A 12,254-nucleotide genomic window follows, 5' to 3' on the forward strand; every position below is an offset into this window, starting at 1 on the left:
CAGCTAGACCAGTCAGTCACTACAAAAGGGACACTCAATAGGGTTGTATCATGCCAAGTGGTCTAGAGGTTCCCACATGACCACCACAGATTTTGATGAAATTCTATATGAACAGTCTCATGTTCATAATGAACATTGGTAAAATTTTGAGATAATTAAATACTTCTGGACACCTAGTCATTTGTTTGACCCCATAGTGCCCGTGAGTTTTCAGTAACTTTGAGACATGTCATCTCCAGTAATATTTTCTTGAAAGAAACTGAACTACGTCACCTTATACAACTTTTTGTTCTTCTCAAGTGAAATAATTCAAAAATAATTTTCTGAGTAGTTTTCATATGGATAATTTGAAGTACATCAGCAAAAAAAATATATACTTGAAATATGTGAAGCTTAGCTTTTTATATCTCCAGAAGTAATTAAGGGATACACATGAAACCTTTCATGTAATAACTTACTAGTACAAGGTCTTTACTGCTTTTAAATGGCTTACAAATTGATGGCAAAGTTGTCATTTTTTTCTGAAAAATGGCAATATTTGGCCCACTTCTTTAGTAACTGTCCTCTGCAAACACTCTTAAACCATTTTCTGTAGAAAGATCATGTTCCAAACCACCTAACACAATATTTATCATGCACTGTGAGCATATATTGTCCTAAAAGATGACAAGGCGGAGGTGCATTGTAAATGGACCCATGTCCTGTTGGTGCTCATACGAAAACTGATATCTTTTATGTTCTACAATTAGTTATTAGTTTCTGACGACAGCAATATCAAAAGTTGTGATGGGCTAGGAAGTGAGAAAGTCCAAATAACATTTAAAAAAAGTGACGACTTGTAACACTTGATTGTGACGTATTTCAGTCAGTTTTTCTGATATAACTACACAATCAAAACTGGTTACAAGCTTGACAATTTAACTGTGCTTTATCAAGGCAGTGGAGATCATGGTAGTAAAATTGTTGCATGACAGCTGTGGCACATATTGTATAAATAGACTGCAGGTTTTACACCACTGTCATATTTTGATAAAGTTCTCAGCAGTCGTCCCAATATTTTTGGGAATGGGTTCATCTGCTGGAAAATTATTAGGATGTCTTTATTGTGTAAAGACATTGATGTGCAAGTTTTAATTCTGCTTTAAACTGCAGTATTATATTTGTTAGCCTAATCTGCGGTTAATGTGATACATTAGTGAACACATGAAAAGTTACATAAATGTGTTGGTGTTGGCCATGGTGGTTTAACAACAGCCAGTTCCAATGTGTGGAAAACAGTACCCCCATCACCATAGGGGCCATGCCCAATAGCTGTGCAACAGGAGCCATGGGTGAATTTCTTCCCCAAATGTTCCCTCATGAAGCCATAATATGTCAGATATGGAATTGTTTGTAAAGAAATTTTGGTAAGATAGAAACCAAAAACTTACGCTTTTCAAATGTGGTTACCTCAAATTAAGACACACAAAAAGAGTAAACTATTCTTTTCATTGGATTCTCTGATTCGAGCTGTTTTGCTAGTCATCAGGACTTCTGATACCTTCCACAGAGAGTACTAAGCAATTGTGGAACATAACATGTCAGATTCAATAGTGGCATTGAAGCTTTGTCCAAGCCTGGAGAGGAAGGGTGTGTGGTCCATTCACTAATGACTACACCAACAAAACTTCACAAAATTATTAGCCAAAACCCAAAATTCAAGTGGCCACTGGAACACTCAATGAAGTTAAAACACTGAAATATAATAAGAAGTGCCAGCTGGAAACTAAAGCACGAAATTTACTAAACAACTTCAATGCACAGAAAACTCTAAAAAACACAGCGAGCGAATGTTTCCAAAAGTTTATTAAATCATTATTTCGCCATAAAACAATTAAATTTAATAACTGTATAAAAGTGCACAAATAACTTTGTCAGTACTTAGCGTCCTAACCGCCACAGCTGCAACTGCACGCTGCAAAATCTGAACATTCTATGCCCTGATATACAGAGCTTTATTTCTTCTGGATTTATCCTTCTCATGCTGCTTGCCCCTCCACCCCCACCCTCCCTCGCCCCAAATCCCTGGAGATCTAACGAGGCAGCTGTATTTGTCTCTGGAATGTTTAACAAAGGAAGGTGGCATTTTGGTATAATTTTGACTATGCATTATTATTTTTATATATTTTTTACCTTTGTACTGACCAACTGGGATCAGGTATCTAAAATTACTCATTTGTTGTTTGCTATTTTTTCGAGTACTCCGGCATCTCCTTCTCACTATCGAATTTTCTTTCATCCATTTTTTTTTTTTTTATTGGTGGTGGTGGTGGTGGTGGTGGTGGTGGTGGTGAAAAGAATAGTTCATCTGTAGCAGATTGTTTGTAATTATGCTACAGTAAGTTATTCGTTTTTTGTCTTCAGACTATACAGTGGAAAACTCCTATATGGAAGAGAAGGAAGAGGCTTGTTTGGCATTGAGAGAGCTGGCTCTGCACACAGGGTGAGTATTGATTTGTTTTCCATATCGTGAACAAAATCAGTGGTATGCACCTTCCAGCAGTGTAAGAAACTAACTGCACATTATCAAAAACAAAAATAGCAGTTCTCGCTATGCATATATATTTCCTGTCTGTTTTTGAGAAATTTAAATGGAAAAAACCATGACAATTTGCACTTGACGTACTACTCTTGTGTTAGTAACATCCATAAACAACCTAGAATAAAAAAGTTTTGAGCTTTAGAATCCAGTTACAGGGTGGGCCAGACTCAATTAGGCGCTAATACGACCTTTCACAGAGAAAAGGTGAAGGTATTTAGAGTTGCTGATTGAGTGCAGGGTATTTAGAGTTGCCGATTGATTGCAGGGTATTTAGAGTTGCCGATTGAGTGCAGCATCTTGAGTTGATAGACAGCACCACAGAGGTCCTGCTGTCCTCAGATTCATATTCTTGAGGAAAAAACCTCGTTTCACAAAGTGCCTAGCATCCAGAGCACATTGGTCTATCGATTATTCATATGGTTTTAAAATGCATCACTGTTGGTTTTTGAACATTTTTTTAACACATTCTAACTTGATTTCCGAGTGAATCGTAAGTTGATTTTTGAATGCGCGCATAGTGTAAGTGATGTCTCTGCCAGGGGAATCCCTGTCGCATCTAGAAATAAACTTTCCTGCAGACGAAAGGGGACAGGCTATACTAGCTGAGTGGAATAAGGCTGAACAGGTGAAACCCAATCACTGTTAATGAGGTTGACTGGGTTTGTGAATGATCAGCATTGTTGTTATTAGCCGGCCGCGGTGGTCTCGCGGCTCTAGGCGCTCAGTCGGGAACCGCGCGACTGCTACGGTCGCAGGTTCGAATCCTGCTTCGGGCATGGATGTGTGTGATGCCCTTAGGTTAGTTAGGTTTAAGTAGTTCTAAGTTCTAGGGGACTGACGACCACGGATGTTAAGTCCCATAGTGCTCAGAGTCATTTTTGTTGTTATTACTAGCGAAATCCATAGATTCAGACAACCAGAATGGAAATAAATGACTAACAGGAATAACAGGTAAGAAAGATAATGTTTTCTTCTCGTTGGATCCAAGAAAATGAAATGTTGACAGAATTTTTGGCCAGGCCGCTACACTAGTAAGGGTCAGTTGTACAGTTCTGTTCTGGAAGTAGCATGGGAAATGCATTGTACGAATACATAATAATGTCTAACCAGAGAATAATCGTGGATAACTAAACTTGAGGTAGGGTTAGTGAAGTTAACCAGAGAATAAGTCTTGACACTGGAAGGAATAGTTACAGAATTGGTGATCAGATTGTTTGTTAGAACGAGGAAGGAGATGAAACGGGGGACGTGACACAATTATGGAAGAATATGAAGATTCCAAATTTATATAAAAATTCATGCTACTACTTCTAGGTCTCATGCTTGAGAAGCTGGGAATGTATGAATGAACTACGAAACTATTTCCTAACATAAAGCTTTTATTTCATTTTATCTAACAGACAGTGAGAAAATACACATAATCAGATGGAGAAACCACACCAGTCTTGGATACTATTTGTATTAACAGCTTTTTCAGTATTAGAGAATGGCATCTCATTTTTTCATGTAGCAAAAAATTTGACAAACTTTGATGAGGTGATAGATTCTTTCCCACAAAGGAAAGCATACAATGTAAAGCTGCAGCAAGATTGGAGAGGAAAAAAATGTCAGGACTTAAGGATTGAAGAAATGTGTACTGTCATGCTTGTCTATATTGTCTTTACTGGTTCTACGTACCCTATAGTTAATTTTGTGTCACACAAAACAGCAAGTTATTAGCTAATAGGCAATAGAGAGTGCAAATGTTCTGAAGAGTTCTTGTTCCCCTTGTTAGAAATAATCCCATCCAATATTAATTAAGAGTTGGTTTTAAGAGGGGCAGGATGTCAAACCAGCCAACTGGAGCAGGAGAAGCACAACAGGACATCTTAATTTCCACTGTCCTGAATATAGTTTGATGACATCCATTAAAAAGTATTACATGTTTGAATTCCACAGAACGGAACACAATGTGTGACAAACAATGCTGTGTGAAGAGGTGTGGCACTGTAATTTGGCACACTTAAGACCAAATAACATGTCTTACATTTCCTCGAACACTCATGTTTTGTGTGTCACTGTCTTCAGAAAGATGTGCACTACAAAATGAACACTTTTTTAAAAAGTCAATTTTTTAAATTTTTGGTGTCACACCTCAAACGCCCAGGTGAGGGGAGGGGGACAGGGGCTCCATAGATCAGGGGCTCATGCACAGAGCAGTCAGAGTTGTAGTGGGGAGGTGGGTAGTCTCCAAGTGACCCGTGTTTACGTTTAGTGATTTTGGCGTATCCTCTTCATTTATTTCTCTCACGTTAAATGAAAACAAAATGGATTTCTGTGGCTGGGAGCTATCAAATGAATTAAAGTACATTCACATAATTACAGAGGGCTAAAATGTTATTAGTTTCCGCTTTTATTTTATTTCCATCTTTCTGACTGTCAAGCATTAATCGCCTTGAAGAAAAATGAAGTTATTTTTGTTGGTTTGATAAAGAAATTTGGTTTTTATTAACCTTTTACGCCAAAGCAATCAATTTATTTGAAATGAACTGTTTAATTCCTCACTATTGGCCGTTTTCAAGTGTTTAGAGTGCACGTTTTAATCTTCTAGCATGTGTGGCATTATGGCATAATAAAGAACCAAACATGAGATAATACGGTACTGGTACTCCAAGAAAATTTACATCAGAATCTGGACATACAAATGTGCACTTTATGCCGAATTATGCATTTCAGTATCGTTCATGAAATTCTGATGCTTGTTTCTTTTATGACATAGTGTAAGAACTTCAAATGTTTTACACGTACGAACATGCGGAATTTGTGCGTCATCGTAGCTGCGCAAGCGTGGTGATGCCTATTACCTGGCGCTCTCTGGCAACTGCTGAAACGAACATGTTTCTAACAAGTCGCAGGAAAATATTGCGAATGGTTGCTTGAAAAGTGTTACTTTTAACATAAATTTCCTTTTATGCAAGATGAACTATGTGAGAGAATGTGTGATGAATTTCTTTATCACAGAGCGTTTGACTCTCATTTAAAAATCAACTCTTTGAGGACGACCATTTAGAAGATTTTGAACCCAAATCAGACATTCATGTCATTGTTAAAATCCCCCTGCAGGTCTGGGGGTTAGAATAGGCGAGCCAATTGGGGAAGGGCGCCTTACAAGGTGCATCGTGTCCATTGTGCATTGAGATCCTTAGCCCACTTATTAGTCGTCGCATTGCAGTCCTGCCCCTTCTCCATCTCTTGGGCGAGGACATCTTCCTGGGTGCATGCGTTTTCCACCATGCACTTTGCAGTGTTGATTTCTGTGCCGATGATGACCATGGCCTTCTTTTGCACCTGATATCCAGCACAGTAGCCAGTCCGTTGTGGTGGGGCTGCCATGCGCAGTGTTGCTTGTAGACCTCTGACCACACAGGGATCACTCTGCTGATGCCTGTGCGGTTAACTCCCCATGTATGCCAAGGGGTAGATGCCCATCCCTCTGGGGCATTGGGAACGCCGTCAATGGCCATCCTGCCAGGTGGCCTTTGCTGCAGCTGGGTAGCGCCGTGGGGAGGGCCCGTGGTCAGAGTGGGTGGCATCAGAGTGGATGACAGTCCATCTGTTGCTGGTGGTGAAACACCACCAGTCTCCATAAGCGATCACAAGCGCAATTCACCGCACACAAGTAAAACTCCAAATTGTTCCCCTCCCTGGCCACACCGTGGGAGGAACGTCAGGCTTACGATGGCAGCGGATCTTATTCGCCCCGGTACCTTGTATGTTAGAGAGCTGATGGGGAATCTTTCATGACGATGAAGCCTGAGTTTTTTGTTGAGCATTTAGAGGACAAGTTTGGGGAGGTGGAGGGTTTGTCCAATATGAGATCTGGGTCAGTCTTCATCAAAACAGCATCCTCTGCCCAGTCACTGCCATTACTCACTCGTGACAAGCTGGGGATGTTTCTGTAACCATCACGCCCCATAAGAGCTTAAATATAGTCCAGGGTATAATATTTCACAGATACCTTCTTTTGCAGTCTGACGATGAGCTGCGCACCAATTTAGAGCGCCGAGGTGTATATTTCGTCCAGCGTGTCCACCGGGGTCCGAAGAATAATCATGTTGCCACCAGTGCCCTCATCTTGGCCTTTGAGGGTGATACACTGCCCGAGGTGCTCAAGGTGATGGACTACCGGTGTGATGTAAAGCCCTATATCCCTCCCCCGATGCGGTGCTTTAAGTGCTGGAAGTTCGGCCATGTCTTCCTGCTGTACTTCCAGCATCACATGCCGAGATTGCGGATGCCCATCACATCCCGATACGCCATGTGCCCCGCCTCCCATCTGTGTCAACTGTGGAGAGCACCATTGCCTTGCTCACCTGACTGCAGGATTCTCCAAAAGAAAGGAAAATCATGGAGTACAAGGCCCTGGACAGACTGACCTGTACTGACGCTAAGAGAAAATTTGAACGCCTGCGTCCTGTGCGTATGACATCGTCTTACGCCGCCGCTACAACAGTTCTGGCACCATCAGCTCCGCCAACCCAGCTCACCTCTGAGCCGGAAGACTGGAAGACTACACCTGCCCTCTTGATGATGGGGGGCATTTCCCTCCCTGTTGCTCCTGCACCACCTACTTCAGGAGCAACATCCCCCAAACCATTGGGGACGTCCGTCCCCACTTACAAGCTGGAGAAGCGTAAGTCGTCTTTGGCTTCTCGCTAGGAAGGGGCCCCTTGGGTCACTTCCTTCCCAGGTTTCTTCTAGTGGGAAAGAAGACACCTGCCAGTGGCTGATGAGCCCAAAAGCAGCTGGTCGTAGGGCTTCATGCTCGTCCTCAGTCACTGAGCCAGTGAAGTCCGCCCAGCCAGGAAACCAAAGGAGCATAGAGAGAAATCCAAAGAGAAAACCCCTAAGACCTAGGAAATTGCAGTGGCACCCACCCCACTGCTACCTACAATCCCTGCGGCTGAGGATGGAGTGGAGATTTTGGCGTCTGTTGAGGACCTAGATCTCGCTAGACCCTCACACACAATGGACATAAACTGCTCAGGCAATAAATTGGTGGCAGCAGGTGACCCTGAGATGTAAACTGCCTCATTGTTTCATGCCTTCCCAGTCTCACAATGTCATCCACCAGTGGAATTGTGACTGCTTTTTCCACCGCCTGGCTGAGCTACGGCAACTGTTAAGTTTTACACCTGCTATCTGCATTGCCCACTAGGAAACCTGGTTCCCAGCAATGCGAACCCCTGCCCTCTGCAGCTATAAGGGATATTACAGGAACTGTAGCGACTATAATAGAGTGTTGGATGGAGTTTGTGTTTATGTCCTAAACTCAGTCTGTAGTTAACCTATGCCCCTTCAAACCCCTCTTGAAGCTGTGGCTGTCAGGATAAGGACGACGCAGGAAATAACTGTCTGCAATGTATATCTTCCTCCAGATGGTGCAGTACCCCTGAATGTATTAGCCGCACTGATTGATCAACTCCCTAAACCTTTCCTACTTCTGGGAGATTTTAATGCCCACAACCCCTTGTGTGGTGGTACAATGCTTACTGGCCGAGGCAGAGATTACGAAACTTTGTCGCAATTCGACCTCTGCATCTTAAATGCTGGGGCGGCCACACATTTCAGTGTGGGTCATGGTAGTTACTCGGCCAATGATTTATCAATTTGCAGGCCAGGACTTCTCCCATCTATCCACTGGAGAGCACACGACGACTTATGTGGTAGTGACCACTTCCTCATCTTCCTGTCACTGCCCAGCATCAGGCACACGGACGCCTGACCAGATGGGTTTTGAACAAGGCAGACTGGGGAACTTTCACCTCTGCTGTCACTGCTGAATCTCCCCCCACATGGTAACATCAATGTGATGGTTGAGTGGGTGACTATCATAATTGTTTCTGTAGCAGAAAATGCAATCCCTCGCTCTTTAGGGTGCCCGAGGCGTAAGGCAGTACCTTGGCGGTCGCCAGAAGTTGCTGAAGCAATTAAGGAGTGCCAGCGAGTTCTACAGCGGCATAAGCAACACCCTTCCCTGGAGTACCTTATAGCCTTTAAATGGCTTCCTGCCCGCGTTCACCAACTTTCCAAACAACGGAAGGAGGAGTGGTGGGAGAGATAAGTCTCCACCATTGGGTGCTACACGTCACCTTCCCAAGTCTGAGCAAAGATCAAATGTCTTTACGGGTACCAGGCCCCAACAGCTGTGCCCGGTGTTACTATAAATGGTGAGTTATGTACCAACGCAAACGCGATTGCCGAGCACTTTGCTCAAGCTTCTGTGTCGGAGAATGGCCCTCCAGCCTTTTGCACATGCAAACAGCAGCTGGAAGGGAACGTCCTCTCATTCAGTACATGCTGCAGTGAATCCTATAACGCCCCATTTACAGAGTGGGAGCTCCTCAGTCCCCTTGCACATTGCCCCGACACAACTCGTGGGCCTGATCGCATCCACGGCGAGATGATTAAACATCTCTCATCTGACTACAAGCGACATCTCCTTGTCATCTTCAACTGGCTCTGGTGCGATGCCGTCTTTCCATCGCAATGATGGGAGAGCACCATTGTTCTGGTGCTCAAACCCGATAAAAACCCACTTGATGTGAGTAGCTATCGGCCCGTCAGCCTCATCAACATTCTCTGTAAGCTGCTGGAACGTACAGTATGTCAGCGGTTGGGTTGAGTCCTGGAGTCATGAGGCTTGCTGGCTCCATATTAGTGGGGGCTTCCACCAGGATCGCAATACCACTGATAATCTTGTGTCCGTAGTGTCTGCCAGCCAAACAGCCTTTTCCAGGCAGCAACACCTGATTGCCATCGTTTTTGACTTGTGTAAAGCATACGACACAAGTTGGCGACATCATGTCCTTGCCACATTGTACGAGTGGGGTCTCCACGTACCACTCCAGATTTTTATCCAAAACTTCCTGTCCCTCTGTACTTTCTGTGTCCAAATTGGTGACTCCCATAGTTCCATCCATATTCAGGAGAATGGAGTCCCACAGGGCTCTGTATTGAGTCTCTCTCTATTTTTAGTGGCCATTAACGGTCTAGCAGCAGCTGTCGGGCTCTCTGTCTCACCTTCTCTGTATGCAGATGACTTCTGCATTTCGTACTGCAGCTCCAGTACTGTTGTTGCTGAGAGGCGCTTCCAGGGAGCTATCCACAAGGTGCAGTCATGGGCTCTAGCCCACGGCTTCCAGTTTTCTTCCACAAAGTTTTGTGTCATGCACTTCTGTCGGTGTTGTACTGTTCATCCGGAACCCACACTTTACCTTAAAGACGATCCACTCACTGTAGTCGAGACATATCAATTCCTAGGACTAGTTTTTGATGCTCGATTGACTTGGCTCCCTCATCTTAGTCATCTTAAGCGTAAGTGTTGGCAGCACCTCAATGCCCTTTGTTGCCTGAGCAACACCAATTGGGGGTGCAGATCGCTTTACACTGCTGCAGTTCTACAGAGCCATTGTCCAATCCTGAATTGACTATGGGAGAGTGTTTTATGGTTCGGCAGCGCCTTCAGCGTTGCATTTACTCAACTCTGTGCACCACTGTGGGGTTAGATTAACGACAGGAGCTTTTAGGGCGAGTCCGGTGACGAGTGTACTGCTGGAGGCTGGTGTCCCTCCATTGCAGATCAGATATGCGCAACTGCTAGCAAGGTACATAGCACACAATTATAGTTCCCTGAGCATCCGAATTACCATCGCCTTTTCCCGCCCGTGGCAGTCCATCTCCTGCATCGGCGGCCCAGATTGGGGCTAACAATTGCGGTTCACATGCGGTCCCTTCTCTCCGAACTGGAGTGCTTCCCTTTACCACCTCTACTTGCGGTCCATTCTCGTACGCCTCCATGGTGTACGCCTCGGCTGCAGCTTCGTCTGGACCTTTTGCATGGCCCTAATGACTCCGTTAACCCCACTGCTCTCCGCTGTCACTTCCTCTCGATTCTTGACTTGTTCCAGGGCTCTTAGAGCTGGCGGCCATATCTCGTGCTCTTGAGTACATCTGCTCATGCCCTGACAGTCATTTCTCCTGTGTACTGACTCATTGAGTAGCCCACAAGCTATCGACCAGTGCTACCCTCGCCACCCTCTGGTAGCTTCCATTCAGGAGCCCATCTATGCCCTGGAACAGTCTCGCCATTCCGTGGTGTTTGTATGGACCCCAGGACACATCGGAATCCCCGGCAATGAACTTGCCAACAGGCTGGCCAGCAGGTGACGCGGAAACCGCTTCTGGGGATAGGCATCTCCGAAGCTGACCTGCATTTTTTCTTACACCGCAGGGTTTTCCGGGTTTGCGAGACGGAATGGCATAACAGCACGCACAACAAACTGTGTCACTAAGGAGACTTGAATGTGTGGAAGTCTTCCATGCAGGCCCCTAGCAGGGAATCTGTTGTCCTCTGCCGCCTCCGCATTGGCCATCCGTGGCTAACGCGTGGTTACCTACTCCATTCCGAGGACCCTCTCCAGTGTTGCTGTGGCTCCCAAATGACAGTTGTCCAACCCTTGGTGGACTGCCCACTTTTAGCCACTCTGCAGCATCCTGCCTTCGGTGTTGGGTGAAAATGCCTCCACAACAGTTTTAGTTTTACGTTTTATCTGTGAGAGTGGGTTTTGTATTTCTATGTAGGTTTTTTAGCACAGTCCTTTGTTCCTCTGTGTCCTCCACCCTAGTGCTTTTAGGGTGGAGCTTTTAATGTGTTGCAGAGTGGCTGGCTTTCCCTTTTTATTATCGTGGTTGCCCAGCCACTGTAATTTACTTTCATGTTTTACTCTCCTTTCCCTTCGTACTTGTGGCTTTTCCGTTCTTTCCATCTTGTGTTATATGTTCCGTCTGTTTTATTCTAAGACTTGAGCCATTGTTTTATTAGGAACAAGGGACCGATGACCTTGTAGTTTGGTCCCTTCTCCCGCCTTTAAACCAACCAACCAACCATTGTTAAAAATTTTACTGGCACATTTGTGTGATTTATCCTAAAGTATTACATGCCCAAAAAAAAATCAACATTACATGGGAAAGCTTAGCTTCTCTTGCAGCTTATTACTCTTGAAGACCAATATTATCTGTGAAAGCTTTTTTTCTTGTAGCAACACGGTGTATATTAATTTAAACCATTAACTTCTTCGTATTTGTGTGTTTGCGCTACTTAACAATGACGTTGCTATTGGTTGACATCATCACGTGTCCTATGCTCGGAGTATCTGCTGTCATCGGCTGGTGAGAGCACACATGACATGAGCTATGACTGTCTTACAAAAGCACATTGCAATCTAGATTTTAGTGCTTCAGAAAGTAACATGCGGTGTTTGGTGTAATTCAAATGTATACTTTCATACACGAAAATATGCAATGTATATGTTGGTGCACATCAAAGATCTTTCCAAAATCTCTATCTCCCCCTCTCTCTCTCATCTCCCCCTCTCTCTCTCCATCTCCCCTCTCTCTCTCCATCTCCCCCCTCTCTCTCTCCATCTCCCCCCTCTCTCTCTCATCTCCCCCTCTCTCTCTCTCTATCTCCCCCCCTCTCTCTCTCTATCTCCCCCCTCTCTCTCTCTATCTCCCCCCTCTCTCTCTCTATCTCCCCCCTCTCTCTCTCTCTATCTCCCCCCCTCTCTCTCTCTCTATCTCCCCCCCTCTCTCTCTCTCTATCTCCCCCCCCCTCTCTCTCTCTATCTCCCCC

General features: G+C 44.5%; 1 protein-coding gene across 1 annotated transcript in view; it reads left to right on the forward strand.

The window, feature by feature from the left end:
* Positions 1-12,254, forward strand: part of LOC124612750 (importin-4-like) — a 112,830-nt gene that overhangs the window by 79,306 nt on the left and 21,270 nt on the right. Inside the window, exon 12 of the mRNA XM_047141141.1 lies at positions 2,404-2,482. Coding sequence (XP_046997097.1) covers positions 2,404-2,482 — 79 coding nt within the window. The remainder of the gene's footprint in view (positions 1-2,403; positions 2,483-12,254) is intronic.

The sequence above is a fragment of the Schistocerca americana genome, chromosome 4, assembly GCF_021461395.2.
Source record: "Schistocerca americana isolate TAMUIC-IGC-003095 chromosome 4, iqSchAmer2.1, whole genome shotgun sequence".
Taxonomy (NCBI): Eukaryota; Metazoa; Arthropoda; class Insecta; order Orthoptera; family Acrididae; genus Schistocerca; species Schistocerca americana.